At 39.5% G+C, this 25287-nt stretch overlaps 1 protein-coding gene across 1 annotated transcript in view; it reads left to right on the plus strand.

The window, feature by feature from the left end:
* Positions 1 to 25287, plus strand: part of LOC129670983 (cilia and flagella-associated protein 47-like) — a 446637-nt gene that overhangs the window by 307428 nt on the left and 113922 nt on the right. Inside the window, 2 exon segments of the mRNA XM_055599611.1 lie at positions 3220 to 3363; positions 3899 to 4072. Coding sequence (XP_055455586.1) covers positions 3220 to 3363; positions 3899 to 4072 — 318 coding nt within the window.

Consider the following 25287-nt stretch of genomic DNA (forward strand, 5'->3'; position numbering starts at 1 on the left):
AGGGGAGACTCTGCGGAGGAAGCAAAGTTTATCTTACTAGTTAGATAATGTCTCCCAAGGTACAACAATCTAAGATAATCCCTAACAAGGGCAATCATCACACTAGCTCTTCTTCCTGTGTAAAGATTTTTCCCAGCCAGAATGACATAGGACCATAGAAAAGCCTCTGCGTGTATGTACTGTTCACTAATGCAGATGTCCCTTATAATATGATGGTTTATTTCACAAATGGTCAAATTTTCAGACATAATTCTCTTTCCATTGTCTCTGAATATTCATTTTTAAATGTTTGAGAATTAAATTTCAGGATGGTGTGTTTCGGGGATCCACACCCACTTCTACTGTCTCAAACTCCTCCTAACATCTCAACTTGAGAGCTGTAAATGTATAATTGTATTTTAGACTAAAAATTATTTTTTTCTTATTATCTCAGGTTTCTTCCTGAATATAAGCTCAGCTACAACACAAGTATCATTTTGGTTGAATCTATTTGCTTAAAAATGTGTAATATCCTTAACCTCTCATCAAATACCTAAGAAAAGTTACTTATCTTGGAATCACCATCCTGAAATATGGATGCTCAGATCACTTCTACAAATTCTTTAGATTTAAACATATGAAGAAGATAGGTTCATGGGTTCTAAGAAAAGCCTTTGTCCCCTATTGGACAAAGTAATAATACAGCTTATAAGTAGGTAATTAATTTTGGGAAAATTTCTGTAACTTAGAATAATTAATAATTAGTGATAATTAATTACTAAAGATATAGCCCAGTCAGACTGATGCACCAAAATTTGTTATAATGATAGATAGAACCTCTGTTGAACACCTTTTATTATTTTTGGTCAGTAATAAATGCTATCATCCAGGATCATATTACCTCTGTTTAATTGGCCATTTGTCATAAATTATCATAAATTGATCTTCAGTAAACCAAACATTTAATTTCTCTAGCTATTAAATAACGCTCAAATAGACTTATCAGGCAGTGGTTCTGTTATGCTTGTTCAATTTTTTTGTGTTGTTTTGTTTTGTTTTTTGAGACCTGTTTTCTCTGTGTAGCCTTGGTTTTCCTTGACTTGCTTAGTAGACCAGACTGGCCTTGAACTCACAGAGATCCACCTGTCTCTACCGTGCAAGAGTGCAAGACTATACCTGGCATTTGTTCACTTTTTTTTTTTTTTTTTTGCTATACAAATACTTGTTTATTTTATTTTTTTCATGCTATTTTTTCTTTATTAATTACACTTTATTCACATTGTATCCCCCCTGTGGTTCTTTCCCTCCTCCCGTCCCAATCCCTCCCTTCCTCCGCCCTCTGCATGCATGCCCCTCCCCAAGTCCACTGATAGGGGAGGTCTTCTTTTCCTTCCTTCTGATCCTAGTCAATTAAGTCTCATCAGGAGTGTCTGCATTGTCTTCTTCTGTGGCCTGGTAATGCTGCTTCTCCCTCAGGGGGAGATAATTAAAGAGCAGGCCAATCAGTTCATGTCAGAGACAGTCCCTGTTCCTATTACAATAGAATCCACTTGGATACTGAACTGCCATGGGCTATATCTGTGCAGGGGTCTTAGGTTATTTCCGTGCATAGTCCTTGGTTGGAATATCAGTCCCAGGAAAGACCCCTGTGCTCAGATTTTTTGGTGCTGTTCCTCTCCTTGTGGAGTTCCTGTCCTCTCCAGATCTTACCGTTTCCCACTTCTTTCCTAAAATTCCCTGCACTCTGCCAAAAGGTTACCCATAAGTCTAAGCATCTACATTGATAGTCTGCAGGGCAGAGCTTTTCAGAGGGCCTCTGTGTCAGGCTCCTGACTTGTTCCCTCTTTTCTCCTTCTTCTGATGTCCAGCCTTCTGGATAGAAATTGAGCATTTTAGCAAGAGTCCTCCCTCTTGATTAGTTTCTTTAGGTGTACAGATTTTAGTAGGTTTATCTTATATTATATGTCTATATGAGTGAGTATATACCGTGTGTATCTTCCTGCTTCTGGGATAGCTCACTCAGGATGATCTTTTCGAGATCCCACCATTTACCTGCAAATTTCATGATTTTCTTGTTTGTCATTGTTGAGTAATATTCCATTGTGTAGATATACCACAATTTGTGCATCCATTCCTCCACTGAGGGGTATCTGGGCTGTTTCCAGCTTCTGGCTATTACAAATACGGGTGCTACAAACATGGTTTTGCAAATGTCCTTATTGTGTACTTGAGAATGTTTTGGATATATGCCTAGGAGTGGTATAGCTGGATCTTGAGTAAGAGTTGTTCTTCACAAGATTTTTTTAATTGTCACATTCTAAAAATTTTTATAACTCATGGAATAATTCATAATAATTAAAGTATTTTATCAAATACTAATTCTAAGCACTGTTATGATTATTATTTTAAAAAATTAAATTGGCCTGCACATACATGGATGATTTTATTGTATTTTTCCATGTGATTATTTTCTTTATATTTAATTTTTTAAATTTATTTTATTATTATTTTTTTGAATTTAATTTTTTTTATCAGTTACATTTTATTAACTCTGTATCCCAGCTGTGTCCCGATCCCTCATTCCCTCCCAGTCCCTCCCTCCCTCCCTCATCTCCACCGTGCCCCTTTCCAAGTCCACTGATAGGGGGGACCTCCTCCCCATTCATCTGATCCTGTTTTATCAGGTATCTTCAGGACTGGCTGCAAAGCTCTCCTCTGTGGCCTAACAGGACTGCTCTTCCCTTGGGGGGTGGGGAGGCCAAAGAGCCAGTCATTGAGTTCCTGTTAGAAATAGTCTTTGTTCCCCTCACTATGGGGAACCAATTTGTTACTGAGCTACCACAGGCTACATCTGAGCAGAGGTTATATTTAATTTTGTTAATTCTACACCTCTCCTTATCTCATCTCATCTCTTTCTTTCCCCTTTTTCTACTGGAACCTTTGTAATTCTTGTGCATGGTAGGCAACTGCTCTACTCCCGAACTCTATTCCAACCCTTGCACATTTGCAACCAGGTCTCACTATGCAGCTCAGGCTGGCCTTGAACTCAACATTAGATCCTAGCCTGCTTTTGAACTCCAGGATGCACATACATAAGGGTTCCAGGTACTTGAGTTATAAGCTGTGTAACCATGCCCAGCCTAATTGTATTTTTAATGTCTTAAAAATAAGAATTAGTATGTAATTCAATTTTATCAGCATCATCCTTCTGACACATGTGTAACTGTTTCCATGTTTTAGAAAAATGAAACAAAGAAACCTTCGAAATTTCAAGTTAAAGTAGAAGGAGAGTGGTTTTATGGACCTCAAATTTTACGTGTTGCCCCTGGTGAAACTATACAATATCCTTTGACATTTAAACCCATGATGGAATGTGAAGTTACGGTATAAATCATGTATTCTTCCTTATATTACTAATATGTAAATCAAAATGTGTAGATAATAATCAATGTAGTTAATTATAAAATGTTAAGTAACATTTTACATATTCTATAAACTTGATAGTTTTGCTTAACGTGTTTAACTTTGAAGGACCAATATTTATCATGTCACTTACAATGCTGTTGTCTTTGAATATTTATATCCAAGTTATTTTCAGAAAGCATGCTCAATGGTATAAAATCATTGCTTCTAGTCATTGCTACATCTGAAAATTCTCTCAGCAATATTTCTCCAACAAGGTGGTAAATATACATAGAATTGCTAGGCTTGAGATTGCTTATGTAAAATGTATAATTTCCAGAAAGATAGAAATAAAGAGCACTTCATTAGTATATTCTTCAGTAAAATCATTTTTATGTGAACTAGAAATTTCAATGGTTAACACTGTATTACAAGTTCCTTTTGTTGATGACACTCAAGTTGAATAGGATGAGAATGCTGACTGCTGTAGAGCTTAACAGTGTCTTATTTGTCATAGGGTAAACTTACTATACAAAATGAAGTAGATGGTACAGAACACATAATTAAAACAGATGGGATTGGGACAACACCCTTGGCCTTGGACCACATTGTTATAAACTGCACCGTGGGAAAAGTGACAGATAAATCCATAATAGTGCCTAATTATACAAAACGTCTCCTGACATGTAAGGTAAGTAAATTTTAGAAAGAAAATGCTTCCTTCTGAATGTACTTTAAATTATATGAAACGTGTTAATCGTGTGAAAAATATAAAATAATTTTACCTAAAGAGGTGAAACACATACAGAAATGATTATACTTCTATTGTTTATTCTTCCCACAGCTACAAAATTAAATTTTCTTAAATATATTTATTTTTTATAAATTAGAGTTTATTCACTTTTCATCACAGTTATAGCCCCCATACTTATTCCCTCCCATTCCCACCCTCATCTCCTCTTATGTCCCTCTTCAAGTCCACTGATAGGGGATGTCCTCCTCACTTTCACTCTGAGCTTAGCCTATCATGTCTCATCAGGACTGTAGGCTCACCTTTGGTTCTGTTGACAGTGTCCTTTGGTATATAGAAGATTTTCAGCTTCATGAGGTCCCATTTATTGACTGTTGATCTCAGAGTTTGTGCTGTTGGTGTTCTGTTCAGGAAGTTGTCTCCTGTGCCAATGAGTTCAAGGCTCTTCCCTACTTTTTCTTTTTACAAGTTTCATGTGTCTGGTTTTATGTTGAGGTCTTTGATCCACTTGGACTTTACTTTTGTGCAGGGAGATAAATATGGATATACTAGCATTTTTCTACATGTAGACCTCCAGATAGACCAGCACCATTTGTTGAAGATGCTATCTCTTTCAATTGTATGGTTTTGGCATCTTTGTTAAAAATCAAGTATCCATAGGTTTGTGGGTTTATTTCTGCGTCTTCTATTTGATTCCACTGGTCCTCCATTCTCTTTCTATGCCAGTAGCACAGGGTTTTTAGTACTATTTTTTTGTAGTACAACTTGAGATGAAGGATGGAGATATTTCCAGAAGATCTGTTGTTGTACAGGATTGTTTTGGCAATTCTGGGTTTTTTTGGTTTTCCATATGAAATAGAGAATTGTTTTTTCTAAGTCTAAAAAGAACTGTGTTGATATTTTGATAGGAATTGTATTGAATCTGTAGATTGCTTTTGGCAGGATGGCCATTTTCTCTATGTTAATCCTACTGATTTATGAGCATGGGAGATCTTTCCATTTTCTGATATCTTCTTCAATTTCTTTCTTCAGAGACTTGAAGTTTTGTTTTTTGTTTCTTTGTTTTTCAAACAGGGCTTTCACTTGCTTGGTTAGAGTCACACCAAGGTTATTTACATTATTAGTGGCTATTGTGATGGATGTTGTTTCTTTGTATCCCTGCCTAACCTTGATCTCAGAGCAATGCTCATTTCTCAGTTTCCCAAATGTTGGTGTTGTAAGTGATTGCCACCATAGACAGATTTCTGGAACTTTCTCAATTTTGTATACAAATTTGGTAGGGATCAATATAATTGTTTTTGTTCTTTTTATTATTGTTGTTGTTTTGTTTTGTTTTTTCAATTTTAAAATAATATTCTCTCATGTATTAATCCCAACCAGTTTCCAATCTCTCTACCTTTCCCAGTTCCTCCCAGACCTTTTCAGTTCCACAGGTCTGTCCTCCTCTTTTTCCCCTGAGAAAAGAACAGGGCCTCCCAGGGTTATCAACTGAATGCTGCAGAACAAAATGCAATCAGTCTAAGCATAGATCCTCATATCAAGACTGGACAAAACAACCGAGTAGAAGGAGAGGGGTCAGAAGAAGAAGCAAAAGAGTAACAGGCAATCCCAACTCTTTGTGTTAGGAGTCCCACAAGAACACCAGTCTACACAAGTCATAATATATATGTAAAGAACAGAATGAAGACCCATGCAGACTTTGGTCTCTGTGAGCCCCTGTGGATTCTGTCAGATGTGTTCTCTTGGTGCCCTTGGCCCTTCTAGATCCCACAACATTTCTCCCTCATTTTCTGAGGTCTCTGAGCTCTGGCTAATGTTGGGGTTGTAGGTTTCTTCATCTGTTCCCATTAATTACTGAATGAAACATCTTTAAAGAAAATGGGACTAGGTATCCATGAGTGTAGTATAATATCATGAAGATTCAGTTCATTGACTTATTTTTTTCCAGTCATGCTTGTTTCTATCCTAACTTTTTGGACTATGCAGCCTCCTGTTTCTGGCCATCCAGGTAAAAACAGGGCTGGGTGCCTTCTCAAGGCATGGGCCTCAAGCTGAACTGGTCATAGGTTGGCCAATCCACATGTTATGTAACATCATTTCCCAAGCACATCTTATAGGCAGGACAAATTATTGGTTGACTGTTTTGTGGCTGGGTTGCTGTCCTACTTCCACTACCAGAAGACTGGTTACAGAAGATGGTTGGTACAGGCTCTGTATTCCCCGTGACTAGGAGTCTTCTGTAGGATTACTCTAGCAGATTCCAGGGTGTTTCATTGCACCGGGTTTCCACATTGCCCCCAAAATGTCTCCCCAAACCATTTGTCTCTCCCAATACTCTCTTCTTCATCCATCCATCCCCACCCCTTGCCATAAATTGTTATGTGCTCAAAGTGTTCCTCAAAAGAAAATTCATCCATCAACCATAGGAACATACATTTATCTTCAGAGCACATGAGAGAAAAGTGGAAACTCTCTTCAGTTTATACTCTGCTTCCTTTTTTTAGGTTTTCTTTTTTAATTTTTATTTTTTATATTAATTACAGTTTATTCACTTTGTATCACAGCTATAGACCAACTCAATCATTTCCTCCCAATGCCACCATTCCTCCCTTATCTTCTCCCATGCCCCTCTCCTAGCCCACTGATAGAGGAGGTCCTCCTCCCATTCGCTCTGACCCTAACCTATCACGTCTCATCAGGCCTGGCTGCAGTGTCTTCCTCTATTGTCTAGCAAGGCTGCTCCCCACTCAGGGGAAGATGATCAAAGAGCCACCCACTGAGTTCATGTCAGAGACAGTCCCTGTTCCCCTTACTAGAGTACACACTTGTATACTGATCTGCCATAGCTACATCTGTGCAGGAGTTCTAGGTTATCTCCATTCTTTTTTTTATTAATTACACTTTATTCACTTAGTGTCCCCCATAAGCCCCTCCCTCCTACCCTCCTGAGCCCACCTTCCTTTCCGCTTCTTCACACATGCCCCTCCCCAAGTCCACTGATAGGGGAGGTCTTCCTCTTCTTCCTTCTGATCATAGTCAATCAGATCTCATGAGGAGTGGTTGCATCGTCGTCTTCTGTGGCCTGGTAAGGCTGCTTCCCACTCAGGGGCAGGTGATTAAAGAACAGGCCAATCAGATTATGTCAGAGCCAATCCCTCTTCCCATTACTATGGAACCCACTTGGACACTAAATTGCCATGGGCTACATCTGTGCAGGGATTGTAGGTTATCTCCATGCATGGTACTTGGTTGGAGTATGAGTCTCTGGGAAGACCCCTATGTTCAAATTTCTGGTTCTGTAGTTCTCCTTTTGGAGTTCCTGTCCTCTCCAGATCTTACCATTTCCAATTTCTTACATAAGATTCCATACACTCTGCCCAACAGTTAGCCATAAGTCTCAGCACCTGCCTTGATAGTCTGCAGGGCAGAGCCTTTCAGAGGCCCTCTGTGGCAGATTCCCAGCCTGTTTCCTTTTTATTCCTCTTCTGATGTCCTTCTTCTTTTCCAGTTGGGATGAGAATTGAGCATTTTAGTCAGGGTCTTCTCTCATGACTAGTTTCTTTAGATGTACAGATTTCAGTAGGTTCATCCTATATTATATGTCTATATGAGTAAGTATATACTGTGTGTGTCTTTCTGCTTCTGGGACAGCTCACTCAGGATGATCCTTTCCAGTTTCCACCATTTACCTGCAAATTTCATCATTTCCTTATTTTTCATTGCAGAGTAATACTCCATTGTGTAGATGTACCACAATTTCTGCATACATTCTTCAGTTGAGGGGCATCTGGGCTGTTTCCAGCTTCTGGCTATTACAAATAAAGCTGCTACGAACATGGTTTTGCAAATGTCCTTATTGTGTACTTGAGCCTCTTTTGTATATATGCCTAGGATTGGTATGGCTGGAGCTTGAGGAAACATTATTCCTAGTTATCTGAGCAAGTGCCGGATTGTTTTCCAGAGTGGTTGTACAACTTTACATTCGCACCAGCAGTGGAGAAGGGTTCCCCTTTCTTCACAGCCTCTCCAGCATGTATTGTCACCAAAGTTTTTCATCTTTGTCATTCTGATGGGTGTAACGTGAAATTTCAGGGTGGTTTTGATTTGCATTTCCCTGATGGTTAATGACATTGAGCATTTTTTTAAGTTTTTCTCTGCCATTCGATATTCCTCTACAAAGAATTCTCTGTTTAGCTCTGTTCCCCATTTTTTAATTAGATTACTTGGTTTGCTACTTTTCAGCCTCTTTACTTCATTTTATATTCTGGATATTAATTAGCCCTCTGTCAGATAAAGGGCTGGTGAAGATTCTTTCCCAGTCTGTACGCAGTCGTTTTGTTTTGACGACAGTGTCCTTTCTTTTACAAAAGCTTTTCAGTTTCATAAGGAACCATTCATTGCTTGTTGATCTTGGAGCCTGTGCTGTTGTTGTTCTGTTCAGGAAGTTGTCTCCTGTACCAATGAGTTCTAGGGTCTTCCCCACTTTTTCTTCTAACCAATTTAATGTGTCGAGTTTTATGTTGAGGTCTTTGATCCACTTGGACTTTAGTTTTGTGCAGGGTGATGAGTATGGATCAATTTGCATTTTTCTACATGTAAACATCCAGTTAGACCAGCACCATTTATTGAAGATGCTATCTTTTTTCCATTGTATGGTTTTGGCAAAGATCAGGTGTCCATAAGTTTGTGGGTTTATTTCTGGGCCTTCTGTTCGGTTCCACTGATCCACCATTCTGTTTCCATGCAGTTTTAATTACTGTTGCTCTATAGTACAGCTTAAGATCAGGGATGGAGATACCTCCCAAAGATCTTTTATTGTAGAAGATTGTTTTTAGCAATTCTGGGTTTCTTGTTATTCCAAATGAAGTTGAGAATTCTTCTTTCCAGGTCTGTAAATAATTGTGTTAGTAATGTGATGGGAATTGCATTCAATCTGTAGATTGCTTTTGGTAAGATGGCCGTTTTTACTATGTTAATCCTTCCAAGCCATGAGCATGAAAGATCTTTCCATCTTCTGATATCTTCCTCTAATTGTTTCTTCAGAGACTTGAAATTTTTTTCATACAAGTCTTTGACTTGCTTGGTTAGGTTCTCACCAAGGTACTTGTATCCTTTTTGGCTATTGTGAAGGGTGTTATTTCTCTACTTTCTTTCTCAGCCCTTTTGTCTTTTGTATAGAGGAGGGCTGCTGATTTTTTTGAGTTAATTTTGTATCCAACCAATTTGCTGAAAGTGTTTATCAGCTGTAGGAGTTCCCTGGTAGAATTTTTGGGGTCACTCAGGTATACTATCATATCATATGAAAATAGTGATAATTTGACTTCTTCCTTTCCCATCTGTATCCCCTTGATCTCCTTCAACTGTCTTATTGCTCTAGCAAGGACTTTCAGAACTATGTTGAAGAGCTATGGAGAGAATGGGCAGCCTTGCCTTGTCCCTGATTTCAGTGGGATTGCTTTAAGTTTCTCTCCATTAATTTGATGTTGGCTATAGGCTTGCTGTATATTGCCTTTACTATGTTTAGATATGTACTTTGGATCCCCGATCTCTCCAATATTTTAAACATGAATGGATGTTGGATTTTATCGAATGCTTTTTTTTTTAACATCTAAGGAGATTGTCATGTGTTTTTTTTTTCTTTCAGTTTGTTAATATGGTGGATCACATTGATGGATTTCCATATATTGAACCACTCCTACATACCTGGGATGAAGCCTACTTGTTCATAGTGGATGATATCATTGATGTGTTCTTGTATTCGGTTTGCAAGTATTTTGTTGAGTATTTTTGCATCAATGTTCATAAAAGAGATTGGCCTGAAATTCTCTTTCTTTGTTGGGTCTTTGTGAGATTTAGGTACCATGGTGACTCTGGCTTCATAGAATGAGTTTGGTAGTGTTCCTTCTGTTTCTATTTTGTGGAACAGTTTGAAGAGCATTGGAGTTAGCTCTGTTTTGAAGATCTGGTAGAATTCTGCGCTGAAACCATCTGGTCCTGGGCTTTGTTTTGGATGGGAGACTGTTGATGACTGCTTCTCTTTCCTTGGGGGATATCGGACTATTTAATTGATTTACCTGGTCTTGATTCAGTTTTGGTAAGGGGAATCAATAAAGAAAATTGTCCATTTCATTTAGATTTTCAAATTTTGTGGCATATAGACTTTTGAAGTAAGTCCTAATGACTGTATGGATTTGCTCAGTGTCTGTAGTTATGTTCCCCTTTTCATTTCTGATTTTGTTGATTTGGATGGTGTATCTCTGCCTTTAGATAGATTGGCTAAGGGTTTGTCTATCTTGTTGATTTTCTCACAGAACCATCTCTTGGTTTCAGAGATTTTTTAAATTGTTTTATTTGTTTCTAATTGATTGATTTCAGCCCTGAGTTTGATCATTACCAGCTGTCTACTCCTTTTGGTGTGTGTGCTTCTTCTTTTCCTAGGTTTTTTTAGGTGAGCCATTAAGTTGCTTGAATGAGCTGTCTCAAATTTCTTCTTGAAGGCACTTAGTGCTATGAACTTTCCTCTTAGCACTGCTTTCATTGTGTCCCACAAGTTTGGGTATGTTTTGCCTTCATTTTCATTGAATTCTAGGAAAAATATAATTTCTTTCTTTATTTCTTCCCTGACCCAGCTGTCATTTAGTAGCAAGTTGTTCAGTTTCCATGTGTGTGTAGGCATTTGGTATTTCTGTTGTTGTTGAGGTCTAGCATTATTCCATGGTGATCAGATAGGATACAAGGGGTTATTTCAACCTTCCTGTATCTGTTGAGTCTTGCATTATGACCAAATATATAGTCTGTTTTGGAGGTTTCATAAGGTGCTGAGAAAAAGGTAAATTCTTTTGTGTTTGGGTGTAAGGTTCTGTAAATGTTTATTAGGTCCATTTGATTTATGACCTCTGTTACAGACATTGTTTCTTTGTTTAATTTCTGTTTTGTGAAACTGTCCTTTGTTGAGAGTGGGGTGTTGAAGTCTCCCACTATTAATGTGTAGGGATCTAATGTGGTTTAAGTTTTATCAAAGTTTCTCTTACAAATGTGGGTGCCCTTGTATTTGGGGCATAGATGTTCAGGATTGTGATGTCTTCCTGGTGGAATTTTCCCTTGATGAGTAGGAAGTGAACTTCCCCATCTCTTTTGATTAATTTTGGTTGAAAATCTATTTTATCAAATATTAGAATGGCTACTCCTGCTTGCATCTTGGGTCCATTTGCTTGGAAAGCTGTCTTACAACCCTTTATCCTCAGGTAGTGTCTATCTTTGTGACTTAGGTGTGTTTCTTGTATGCAACAGATTGCTGGGTCTTGTTTATGCATCCATTCTATTAGTCTGTGTCTTTTTATTGGAGAATTGAGTTCATTGATGTTGAGAGAGATTAATGAACAGTGGCTGTTAGATCTTTTGATTTTGATGTTGGCTGTGGTCATAAGTTTGTGTTCTTGGTTGCTTTTTGTTTTACTGTAGTGAGGTTATTTCCTGTGTTTCCTTGAAAGTAGCTAGTTTTCTTGTGCTGTATTTTCCCTTCTAGTGTCTTCTTTAACGCTGTATTTGTATGTAGGTATTGTTGAAATTTTTTTGTCATTGAATATCTAGTTTTCTTTGTCTGTGAGGACTGAGAGTTTTGCTGAGTATAGTATCCTTGGCTGAAATCTATGTTCTCTTAGGGTCTGCATGATATCTGTCCAGGCCTTTCTGGCTTTCATAGTCCCTGTTGAGAAGTCAGGTGTGATTCTGATGGGTTGCAATTATATGTTACTTTGCCTTTTTCCCCTTGCAGCTTTAAGTATTTTTTTCTTTGTTCTGTATATTACTCTTTTGATTATTATGTGGTGGGAGGATTTTCTTTTCTGGTCTAATTTATGGGGTGTTCTTTAGGCCTCTTGTATTCTTATTGGCCTCTCCTGTAAGTTGGATAAATTTTCTTCGATGATTTTGTTGAAAATATTTTCTGGGCCTTGGAGCAGGGAAGGTTTTGTCTTTTTATGTTGTCTTGAATTTCTTGGACGGTCTGTGTCAGGAATTTTTTAGATTTAACATTTTCTTTGACAGATACATTGATTTCTTCCATTGTATCCTTCCACACCTGAGATTCTTTCTTCCATCTCTTGTAGTCTTTTGGTTATGCTTACCTCTGTAGTTCTTGTTTTCTTCCCTAAGTTCTTTCTCTCTATAATTTCCTCCATTTGTGTTTTCTTTGATTTTTCCATTTCTATCTTCAGGTCTTGAGCCATTTTGTTGATTTCCTTCACCTGTCTGACTGTATTTTCCTCTTTTTCCTTCAATTCCTTCAGCTGTTTGTTTGAACAATCCTCTGTTTCTTTTATTTCTTTCAGTGATTTAAGTATTTCCTCTCTAAAGGCCACAAACTGTTTGGCTGCAACTTCCTGTATTTCTTCACGGATAGCCATAATCTGTTTTTTTATCTTCTTCTATTTCTTTATGGATGGCCATAATCTGTTTGAGTTTATCTTCCTCTAGGTCTTTACGCATTTTATTTGTTTCCTCTGTTATCCTCTTCATGAGCACAGATGTTAGGTTATCTTCTTGAATTTCAATTATGCTGGGGTGTCCAAGGCTACTTGCCCCTGGATAACTGGGTTCTGGAGATGCCATATTGCTCTGTGTTTTGTTGGTTGACCTTTTATGCTGGCCTCTACCCATTGGGCTCTCTTATGTGTTTGGAGTTAGTTTCTGGTGGTTCCTGGCATCCTGTGGTGGAGAGAATCCCTTTGGCATGAAGATGGTTTTTCCTGAAGGAAGCTTCCTCAGCTTTTTGGTTATAGTCATTGTATGGCCGGTGTTTTTCAGGATTTGCCACAGCTCACGTCTGGCATAGAGACCTGAGTGGTAACTGTGGTCCTTTGTAGTCGAGAGGGCTCTCCTCTTACCCATAGAAGTCCTGGAGACAGCTGCCCTGCTTCTGGGTTTCTTGCTGTAAATTTAGTGAGCTGCTGCTGTAACCTGTGTGTCCCTTGGTTTGGTCAGTTTTGTTAGGGATAACTGGTTGCCCCTTGGAGCAGTGTCTGGGGGTTGATCTCAGGGATCCCGGACTTTTGTAGGTCTGAGTTTGGAGTTCTGTGCCCCAGTACCCAAGTGGTAATCTGTGGCAGGTGAGTACTGCTCTCCTGGTAGCAGCAGGTTATCTGGTGCACAGCAGGTCCCTGGGTTGGGCCAGTCTGTGGGACCTTTAACAGGAGTATGCTGGATGACCAAAATCAGGTCCCCATTTCCTTCCTTCCCTGTGGGGTTAAGTCCCGACAGGGACTCCAATTCTCTGTTGCCCTGGGGTGCACAGCTCTGTCTGTGCCTGAGAGCTGGGCGTGCAACAATTCTCTGTGCTCAAGGCTTGAACCCAGTTCAATGATTGTGGCTCATACCCACTGGTCTGCTAGACATTTTTCAGGTAAAGACTGGGTGACCAAAGTCAGCACCGTTTCCTTCCTTCCCTGTGGGGCCCTCTCTCCACAGGGACTCCCAGTCTCTGTTGCACTGGGGCGCACAGCTCCGTCTGTGCCAGAAAGATGGGCATGCAACTGTCGGTGCTCACCACTTGAGCCCAATTCAGTGATGGCGGCTCATACCAGCTGGTCTGTGAGACCTTTTCTAGGTAAAGACTGGGTGACCTGTGGCCAGTCCTGCTGTCTTCCTTCCCCATGGGTTTTTCTCACGACTGGGACTCTCAGTATCTGGTGTTATTATGCCCGCAGTTCAGCCTGGGAAAGTGATCAGGACACGCAGGCGTGTGGCTCTGGTCCAGCGACCTAGTGCCTGCATGACCTGGGATCTCTTCCAGGTTCTGGCTGGGTGACCTGAGAGTGGACCAGACTGATTCCCACACCGTTTGATTTTCCTCTCACCTGGGAAACACGATCGCTGTTGTTTTAGGGTCCAGAGTTCAGTCTCTTGGTCGCTGTATGAAAAAAGTTGTCCTGCTCCTCAGACACAGTGTTTTCCTGGTGCCGCCATCTTGTCCCCCTGGTTATCTTCATTCTTGTTCCTTGTTTGGAGTATCAGGCTCAGAAAAGACCCCTGGGTTCAGATTTCTTTGTTCTGTTGCTCTCCTTGTGGAGCTCCTGTCCCTTCCATGTCTTTCTATCTCCCTCTTTCTTCATGAAATTCCCTGCACTCTGTCTAAAGTTTGGCCATGAGCCTCAGCATCTAAGACTCCTCTGCTTCTTTTAAATCTCAAAGATATATGCCTAAGTTTACTTCTTACTAGATTTCAAAGAATATTCTTTGCAGTAAATATTATAAGTTAAACTCTTCTCTTGCTGTTACAAACTGAGATGCTTAAATATCATCTCTTAACTTCAGGGTGGAATCTGTAGTCCCTGAGGTGGCATTTACTTACCATATGTCATTGTCCTGTGTATTATTTTTCATTATATGAATATAATATTCATTTTTTTCTCTCTCTTCTTTCCTTACCCCCTTTCCTTCAACATCCTTTAATTTCTATCTATCTCCCTTAATTCTCCTTTCTCACATCCAAGATTTGTGTATTCTAGGCAGATGTACCTTCTCACCTCAGGGACAATGTTTTATTACCATGCTTTAGTTCATAATATAAAGCATAACATTTGAGAACATAATAGTGCTTAAAAAATTTTTATTTAGAAACAAATGAAAACAAAAAATGGTGGCTTTAAAACAAGAATGGAGAAAATGAAGGTAAGTAGATATGGAAGCAGATAAATTTTTTGTAGCACTCCTCCAATTTCAGAATTTATTACCAAATGGGGAAACCTGTCGAGGGTTTATTAAAAACATATTTAAAGAACTCCAATTATTTTACATTATTTATTTACTTCATTTTATTACCATAACAGAAATTATGTCTATGTTATTATTTAAATTTTTACTTTACCGAAGAAATGCATTTTAAAAATGGAAAGCAATTAAAATCAATAATTTACTATAGTAATTATGTTTATGTAATTAAAGAAAAATTATTTTCACATGTAAGCAAAATGGATGACTATATTCGTAACATTTTATCACACAAACAATATCTAAAACAAACTTAATACATATCCAGAAATTGGAATGGTAGATTATTTGTACTTCCGTTTTTTTTTTTAATTTTAATAGTTGTAACTATTTTTTTTAAAAAGACACATTTACTCAGTTTAACTAAACTTATTTTCTGTTTTTATTTTTATAATTTTAGTGTTTTCTTATCATTTACATTAACTCTGTATCCCAGCTGTATCCCGCTCCCTCATTCCCTCCCAATCCCACCCTCCCTTCCTCATCTCCACCGTGCCCCTTTCCAAGTCCACTGATGGGGGGGACCTCCTCCCCATTCATCTGATCCTGTTTTATCAGCTATCTTCAGGACTGGCTGCAAAGCCTTCTTCTGTGGCCTAACAGGATTGCTCCTCCCTTGGGGGGTGGGAGGTCAAAGAGCCAGCCAATGAGTTCCTATTAGAAATAGTCCTTGTTCCCCTCACTATGGGAAACCAATTGGTTATTGAGCTACCACAGGCTACATCCTAGCAGAGGTTCTAGGTTATATCCATACATGGTCCTTGGTTGAATGTCAGTCTCAGAAAAGACCCTGTGCCCAGATATATTTGGTCCTTGTGGAGCTCCTATCCTTTCCCCATCATACTAACTCCCCTTCTTTCATATGATTCCCTGTACTCTGCCGAAGGTTTGGTCTTTGTATCTGCTTTGAAAACACTGCTAGGTAGAGTCTTTCAGATGCGCTCAGTAGATTCCTGTCATACGTTCAACGCACATCCCATCTGTCATTCTAAATGAGGATTGATCATCTTACCCCATGTCTGCTCTCTTGATTATCTTTTTTAGGTGTATAGATTTCATTATGTTTATCATATCTTATAGGTCTATATAAGGGATATACTGTGTTTGTCTTTCTCCTTCTGGGATATTTCACTCATAATGATCATTTCTAGATCCCACCATTAGCCTGCAAATTTCATGATTTCCTCCTTTTTGATTGCTGAATAGTATTCCATTGTGTAAAAATACCACAATTTCTGTATCCATTACTCCGTTGATTGACATCTGGGTTGTTTCCAGGTTCTGGCTATTACAAATAAAGCTGCTATAAACATGGTTGAGCAAGTATCCCTTTTGTGTACTTGAGCAAAGTTTGGGTATATGACTAGCAGTGGTATAGCTGGGTCTTGAGGAAACACTAGTCCTAATTGTCTTAGAAAGCGCCAGATAGATTTCCAAAGTGGTTGTACCAGTTACATTCCCACCAGCAGTGGAGGAGGGTTCCCCTTTCTCCACAACCTATCCAGCATGTGTTGTCAATTGAGTTTTTCATCTTGGCCATTCTGATGGGTGAGAGGTGAAATCTCAGGGTCGTTTTGATTTGCATTTCTCTGATGGCTAATGAGGTTGAGCATTTCTTTAAGTGTTTCTCTGCCATTCGATATTCCTCTGTCGAGAATTCTCTGTTTACCTCTGTTCCCCATTTTTTAATTGAATTACTTGGTTTGTTGCTCTTCAGCTTCTTTAGTTCTTTGTATATACTGGATATTAGTCCTCTGTCAGGTAAAGGGTTAGTGAAGATTCTTTTCCAATCTGTAGGCAGTCGTTTTGTTTTGATGACGGTGTCCTTTGCTTTACAGAAGCTCTTCAGTTTCATGAGGTCCCATTTATTGATCATTGCTCTTAGAGCCTGTGCTGTTGGTGTTCTGTTCAGGAAGTTGTCTCCTGTGCCAATGAGTTCTAGGCTGTTCCCCACTTTTCCTTCTAACAGATTTAGAGTATCTGGTTTTATGTTGAGGTCTTTGATCCACTTGGACTTTAGTTTTGTGCAGGGTGATAAATATGGATCTATGTTCATTTTTCTGCATGTAGACATCCAGTTGGACCTGCACCATTTGTTGAAGATGTTGTCTTTTTTCCATTGAATGGTTTTGGCTTCTTTGTCAAAAATCGAGTATTCATAGGTGTGCGGGTTTATTTCTGGGTCTTCTATGCGGTTCCATTGATCCTCCTTTCTGTTTTTATGCCAATACCATGCAGTTTTTATTACTATTGCTCTGTAGTACAGCTTGAGATCGGGGATAAAGATACCTCCAGATGATCTGTTGTTGTACAGAATTGTTTTGGAGATTCTGGGTTTTTTATTTCTCTATATGAAGCTGAGAATCTTTTTTTCAAGGTCTGTAAAGAATTGAGTTGGTATTTTTTTAAATTTTTTTATTAATTACACTTTATTCATTTTGTATCCCCCCATAAGCCCCTCCCTCCTCCCCTCCCGATCCCACCCTCCCTCCCCTTTCTGCATGCATGCCACTCCCCAACTCCACTGATAGGGGATGTTCTCCTCTTCTTTCTGATCTTAGTCTATCAGTTCTCATCAAAAGTGGCTGCATTGTCCTCTACTGTGGCCTGATAAGGCTGCTCCCCCCTCAGGGGGAAGTGATCAACGAGCAGGCCAATCAGATTATGTCAGAGGCAGTCCCTCTTCCCATTACTATGTAACCCACTTGGACACTGAACTGCCATGGGCTACACCTGTGCAGGGGTTTCAGGTCATCTCCATGAATAGTCCTTGGTTGGAGTATGAGTTTCTGGGAAGTTCCTTGTGTTCAAATTATCTTGTTCTGTTGCTCTCCTTGTGGAGTTCCCATCCCCTACAGCTCTTACTATTTCCCACTTCTTACATAGAATTCCATTCACTCTGCCCATCAGTTGGCAATCAGGCTCAGCATCTGATGGGAATTGCGTAGAATCTGTAGACTGCTTTTAGCAGGATGGCCATTTTCACATTGTTAATCCTACCAATCCATGAGCACGGGAGATCTTTCCATCTTCTGAAGTCTTCTTCAATTTCTTTCTTCAGAGACTTGAAGTTTTTCTCAAACAGGTCTTTCACTTGCTTGTTAGTGTCAACCTAAGGTACTTTATGTTATTAGTGGCTATTGTGAAGGGTGTTGTTTCCCTAATTTCTTTCTTGGCCCTTTTGTCTTTGGTATACAGGAGGGCTTCTGATTTTTTTTAAAGTTGATTTTGTATCCTGCCACTTTGCTGAAGGTGTTTATCAGGTGGAGGAGTTCTGTGGTTGAATTTTTGGGGTCGCTCATATATACTGTCATATCATCTGTGAACAGTGACACTTGGAACTCTTCCTTTCCGATTTGTATCCCGTTGATCTCCATTAGTTGTCTTATTGCTCTGGCTAGGACTTCAAGTACTATGTTGAAGAGATATGGAGAGAGTGGGCAGCCGTGTCTTTCCCTGATTTCAGTGGGATTGATTTAAGTTTCTCTCCATTTGATGTTGGCTATAGGCTTGCTGTATATTGCCTTTACTATGTTTAGATATGTGCCTTGTATCCCTGATCTCTCCAAGACTTTAAACATAAATGTGTGTTAAACTTTGTCAAATGCTTTTCAGCATCTAAGGAGATGATCATGTGGTTTTTTTTCCTTCAGTTTGTTTATGTGGTGGATTACACTGATAGATTGCTGTATGTTTAACCACCCTTGCATGACTGGGATGAAGCCTACTTGGTCGTGGTGGATGATATCTTTAATGTGTTTTTGGATTCGGTTTGCCAGTATTTTATTGAGTATTTTTGCATCAATGTTCATAAGAGAGATAGGTCTGAAGTTCTCTTTTTTTGTTGGGTCTTTGTGTGGTTTAGGTATCAGGATGACTCTCGCTTCATAGAATGAGTTTGGTAATGAACCTTCTGTTTCTATTTAGTGGAATAGTTTGAGGAGAATTGGTGTTAGCCCTTCTATGAAGGTCTGGTAGAATTCCGCACTGAAACCATCAGGCCCAGGGCTTTTTTTTGGAGGGGAGACTGTGAATGACTGCTTCATTTTCCTTGGAGGATATAGGGATATTCAGTCTTTCTACCTGATCTTGACTTAATGTTGGAAGATGGAATCTATCAAGAAAAGTGTCCATTTCATTTAGGTTTTCAAATTTTGTGGCATATAGGCTTTTGTAATATGACCTAATGCTTGTTTGAAATTCCTTAGCGTCTGTAGTTATGTCACCCTTTTCATCTCTAATTTTGTTGATTTGGATAGATTCTCTCTGCTTTTTAGTTAGTTCGGTTAAGGGTTTGTCTATCTTGTTGATTTTCTCAAAGAACCAGCTTTTTGTTTCATTGATTCTTTGAATAGTTTTATTTGTTTCTAATTGATTGATTTCAGCCCTGAGTTTGATTATTTCCAGCCTTCTGCTCCTCTTGGCTGTATCTGCTTCTTTTTTTTCTAGGGTTTTCAGTTGGGCCATTAAGTTGTTTGTATGTGATGTTATGAATTTCTTCTTGCAGGCACTTAGGGCTATAAATTTTCCTCTGAGCACTGCTTTCAATGTGTCCCATAAATTTGGGTATGTTGTGCCTTCATTTTCATTGAATTCTAGGGAGTCTTTAATTTCTTTCTTTATTTCTTCCTTAACCCAGCTGTCATTGAATAACAAGTTGTTCAGTTTCCATGTGCGTGTCGGCTTTTTGTTATTTCTGTTGTTGTTGAGGTCCAGCTTTAGTCCATGGTGGTCAGATAGAATACAGGGATTATTTCAATCTTTTTGTATCTGTTGAGGCTTGCTTTATGACCAACTATATTGTCTATTTTGGAGAAGGTTCCATGCGGTGCTGAAAAGAAGGTATACTCTTTTGAGTTTGGATGAAAAGATCTGTAGACGACTATTAGGTCCATTTGATTTAGGGACTCTGTAAATGTTCTTATTTCCCTATTTGTTTTCTGTCTAGTTGATCTGTCCCTTGGTGAGAGTGGAGTGTTGAAGTCTCCCACTATTATGCTATTAGGATCAATGTGTAATTTAAGCTTTAATATTGTTTCATTTACGAATGTAGGTGCTCTTGTATTTGGGGCATAGATATTCAAAATTGTGATGTCCTCTCGGTGGATTTTTCCTTTGATGAGAATATAGTGACCCTCCTTATCTTTTTTGATTAAGTTGGGTTGAAGTCTATTTTATTAGATATTAGGATGGCTACTCCTGCTTGTTTTCTGGAACCATTTGCTTGAAAAACATTTTTCCAGCCCTTTACTCTGAGGTAGTGTTTATCTTTGTTGCATAGGTGTGTTTCTTGGATGCAACAGAATGATGGATCCTGTTTCCGCAACCATTCTGTTAGTCTGTGTCTTTTAATTGGGGAGTTGATTCCGTTGATGTTTATAGAAACTAGTGACCAACAATTGTTACTTACTTTTGATGTGGTGTTGGTGGTGTCACTGAGTTTCATTGCTTGTATTCTTTTGGGTTTTTTGTTGTGTAGTTATCTATTTCCTCTGTTTCCTTCGATGTAGTTGTTTTCTTTGGTTTGGAGTTTCCCTTCTAGTAGCTTCTGTAGAGCCTGGTTACTATGTAGATATTGCTTAAATTTGTTTTTGTCATGGAATATTTTTAATTCTCCGTCTATGTTGATTGAAAGTTTTGCTGGGTATTCTAGTCTGGGTTGGAATCTGTGGTCCCTTAAGGACTGTATGGTTTCTGTCCAGGCCCTTCTGGCTTTCATAGTTTCTGTTGAGAAATCTGGTGTGATTCTGATAGGTCTACCTTCATATGTTACTTGGCCTTTTTCCCTTGCTGCTTTTAGAATTTTTTCTTTGTTTTGTAGGTTCAGTGTTTTGACTATGATGTGACATGAGGAATTTCCTTTCTGGTCTAGTCTACTTGGTGTTCTGTAGGCCTCTTGTATGTTTATGGCCATCTCTTTCTTTAAGTTGGGAAAGTTTTCTTCTATAATTTTCTTGAAAATATATTCTGGACCTTTGAGCCTGATGTCTTCTTTTTCTCTTACTCCTGTTATTCTTAGATTTTGTCTTTTCACGGTGTCCTTGATTTCTTGGATGTTTTGTGTTTGGAACTTTTCTGATTTTATTTTTTTCTTTGAGAGATGTGTCAATTTCCGCAAGTGTATCTTCAGCTCCTGAGATTCTTTCTTACATCTCTTGTATTCTGTTGGTGATGCTTACCTTTGTAGTTCCCGATCTTTTCTCTATGTTCTCCAGCTCTTGGTTTTTTTCTATTTGTGTTTTCTTTATTGATTCTAATTCTGTTTTCATGTCTTGCACCATTTCCTTCATCTGTTTGAATGTGGACTCCTGCTTTTCAATGACAGCTTCTATTTTTTGTCTTTTTCCTTTCTATGTATCACTAATTGTGTCTCACATTCGTTGGCTTAATTGCCTGTATTTCTATGAGAGCTTTGTTTATTTCTTCTTTATTTGCCTTCATTTGTGTGGACATTTCTTTGAGAGCTTTGTTCATTTCTTCTTTGCCTCAATTTTCGTGGTCATTTCTCTGAGAGCTCGATTTGTTTCCTCTTGGTTTGTCTCGATTTCTTTGGCTATTTCTCTGAGGGCTTTGTTCATTTCATCTTTATGGGCCTCTAATAGCTGGAGAAACATAGTTTTGAGGTCGTTTTCTTGTATATCTAGTGAAATGAAGTGTCCATTGGTTTGTGGGGTTGCTGGTGAGGTCATTATGTCCTGATTTTTGTTGGGTATGTTCTTACATCTGCCTCTAGCCATCTGGTTATTTATAACCCTCACTGTTTGTTCCTCAAGTTTGTAGTTCGGGCTATGATCGTCTCTTTCTGTTTTCTGGACTTTTTTTCAGGAAGATGAGAGAGGTTCACTGGTTTGGGAGTGTGCACTGTGGTTTCAGTTTTGCATAAGTAAGGAATGTGACGCTGGCGCTATTCACATGCGCTTTTAGCGGGCGCAGTGTGCATGCGCGGATTCTCTGACTATTGCAGTGGCCTGCAGGCCACTATTTTGCAGTTCTGTCTGAGATCCAGGGATTGTTTGCCTGGATTACACTGGTGGTCCCACAAGGAAGGGGCTTCAACATTGGGGTTGCTATCCCAATAATCCCTATGATGCCCACACTAGGGGTGTGAGTGGCAGGGATCTCGTCTGGTTGCTTCTGTGGAGAGGCCCTGGGTCTGGGTAAACTCTCCCTAGGAGGCTCACACACTCTCTTGCAGGACCAGTTGGAATGCACAGGGGTTCCCCTTGCTCTCTACTCTCTGATTTGGTCCTGCTGCAGAGAATGCGCGGGTAGGCTGAAAGCTCTGTGACACTGTGGCCGCAGGACTCGGTGTCCACTTTTCCTGTGTGCTGCCTCTCTCTCCTTTCCCTCTGCCAGAAGTGGTTATGTTGACTTGTCCTGGGTTAGCGTGGGAAAGAGTTAGGTTGAGTGTTCTTAATCCCAGAGCCTGGGCCCAGATCCCTCTGCCAGAAGCAGTCTGGCGGTAGAACCTATTTTTGCTGATTCTGAGAGAGTACCAGGTAGGGTTGAGTGTCCTCAGATCCAGAGCTTGGGTTTCTCTGCCAGGGACCGCTGGGTGAGCTGGAGAGGGGGTGCTGTGTCCTGTGGCAGGCTGCCTTTCTGTCCTTCCCCTCTGACCTTCCCCTCCGCTAGGGCAAGCTTATGGCTGTGCTGTCGGGGGAGTGCCAGAAGGGATTGGGACTTCTCAGTCCAATCCTGAGCCAGGGTTTCTCTTCCAGTGGTGGGGGAGGGGCGCCGGTGATAGGACTTGGTGCTAGACCTTATTGTGCTGGACCCAGGAGAATCTCAGGACGTGTAGAATGACCACAGTCCCAGATCCCGAGCTGAAGTTTGTTTGCTAGGAGCAGCTGGCAGCAGTGGGGTCCCGGCACTGTGAAGCCGCTATGCACCTCTTTATCCTTCTGCTCTGCCGCGGCAGCGTTATGGGGGCATTTGGGGGAGTGCCCGAAAGGATTAGGTTTTCTCAGCCCCGATCTCGGGTTGGGGTACAATGTGGTCTGTGGCAGATTCTGCTGGACACCTCCTGCCTCCTCTTAAGAGGGAGTAGGGATTTTGAGCTGGGCGCGCAGCCACTCTCCATGCGGCGGGAGCTCAGTTGTGATGGCGGCAGGTACCCATGGTCAGCGAGACCTTCCAGGGAAAGACTGGGTGACCCGTGATCAGTCTTGCAACTTTCCTTTTCCATGGGGTTTTCTTGTGACTGGGACTCTCAGTCTCTGGCACCCTTGTGCCCACCAATCAGCCTGGGAAAGTGATCGGGACACGCAGGCTTGTGGCTCCAGCCTGGAGACCCAAAGCCCATGTTACCCGGGATCTCTTCTGGGTTCTCTTCTGAGTGGACCCGACTGATTCCCACGCTGTGGGAGCCTCCCCTCACCTGGGAAACACGATAGCTGTTGTTTTAGGGCCCAGAGTTCAGTCTCCTGGTCGCTGCCCCTAGACTCTTGTCCCGCTTCTCAGACACAGTGTTCTCCTGGCACCGCCATCTTGGCCCCTCTTTATTTTCTGTTTTCAATGGCAACACCCAAATCATCATAATCAAGAACTAACTTACAACCATCATGGCAATGCACATCTACATCAGGCTTCAATTATCAATTATACCACAAAAGTAGGAGCAAAAGTGAACAAGAACCAAACTATCTAGCTGATTCACATCTGCTTGCAGGTGAAAATTATTTCTTATATTGAGAGAAATAATACTGCTATTTAGGTTATATATTGTATTTACATTGTGTCTTTTTCAAGACTTTTGTTATCCATTTTCATTCTTTCCTTTTTTTGATTTGCAAATTGTAATTTAATTCAATGTAGTCAGTATGTTTCCTCTTCCTCTTTCTCTCCTTCTTTCTTCTCTCTACTCTTCTTCCCTTACTTTCTTTTTGTCTTCCTTCAATTCTCTGTTTCTTTCTCCTCTTCTCATTCCATCCTTTACTACCACCTTTTGTTTCATTTTCCTTACCCCTCTCCAAGTCATTTGGTTTATTTTCTTTAGTCCATACATATTCATAAAATTCCCACAATCAAAAATAATTCCATTTTTATTAGTGTCTTTATCCTCTATTTAAATAATTTTGTTAATCCATTATTCCCTAAAAACTGTAATGATGTATGTGTGTGTGTGTGTGTGTGTGTGTGTGTGTGTGTGTGTGTGTGTATGAAAATATTCAAAAGTCTGGACAAAAGGAGTACATATTTGAGCAAAACTCTAAGTACTATTAAGAGTAAGGTCTGATTTCATTTGAGAACCTGGCCTATTCCTATTTTGTTCTGCACATCTCTGCAATTTTGCATCAGCATTGCATGCAAATAATGGAAGCTTTTCAAACAAGGGGATAGACATATTTGGTTTGGATCTTTATTTGACCTTTTTTGAGTTATTCTAGCAATATCCACTAGCAAGTTTTCTTGTTATTTAACTTGTCTAAAAGTTTTGTTTTGACAGAAAGATCCCTTTCTGAGCACATATGTCAAAAGCACTCAATATTTGTTTAACATTGCCTCTGCTAGGGCACGCAATACAAGTAATAATCAACAAAAATTTTATTGTAACCATAAGAATGTCTGGAATATGAATGCTCCAAAGAGATATTAAAAAATCTTATATATCCTTTGGGAACAAATAAATCATGTTTTTATGAAGAGGTTTTGACTTGCCAAAGAAATAAGTAACAGGCTTGACTATTTCATCTAAGGCTTACATTTAAGCCTTGTCTCAATAAAGCACAATTTTAAGCTACCTGAGTACTGGAGATATGCTTATGTAGTGATCCTAGGCAGAAGGCTGAATTTTTGATACAAGATATTCATATATCATGTGCTAGATCATTGCTGAAATCTTCACCAGTATCTAACTAGGAATTTCATTTGTCACATATTAATTATAGTGAATTCAGTCTTTATACACTTAATCCATAGAAGTCACTAAACAAGAAAAGACAATAGGGAAAAAACATGAAAAAAAAACAAAAAAGGGGATATGTAGGGATCTGATATTCCATACATAGCATGTACTTATTATACCAAAAATTATGAGAGAAAGGCAAAGAAAATATGGCTAATATAGAAGATGGTGTTCTTAGAAGGTATTTATATAAGATTGCAGACCTAAACAGAGAATTCTCTGTAGAAGAATATAGAATGGCAGAGAAACACTTAAAGAAATGCTCAACCTTCTTAGTCATCAGGGAAATGCAAATCAAAATGACCCTGAGATTTCACCTCACACCCATCAGAATGGCTAAGATCTAAAACAAAAGTAACAACACATGCTGGAGAGGATGTGGAGAAAGGGGAAAACTCCTCCATTGTTAGTAGGAATGTAAACTTGTACAACCACTCTGGAAAGCAATCTGGTGCTTTCTCAGACAACTAGGAAGAGCGCTTCC

The sequence above is a fragment of the Psammomys obesus genome, unplaced genomic scaffold (assembly GCF_907164565.1).
Source record: "Psammomys obesus unplaced genomic scaffold, mPsaObe1.curated_primary_1811, whole genome shotgun sequence".
NCBI lineage: Eukaryota > Metazoa > Chordata > Mammalia > Rodentia > Muridae > Psammomys > Psammomys obesus.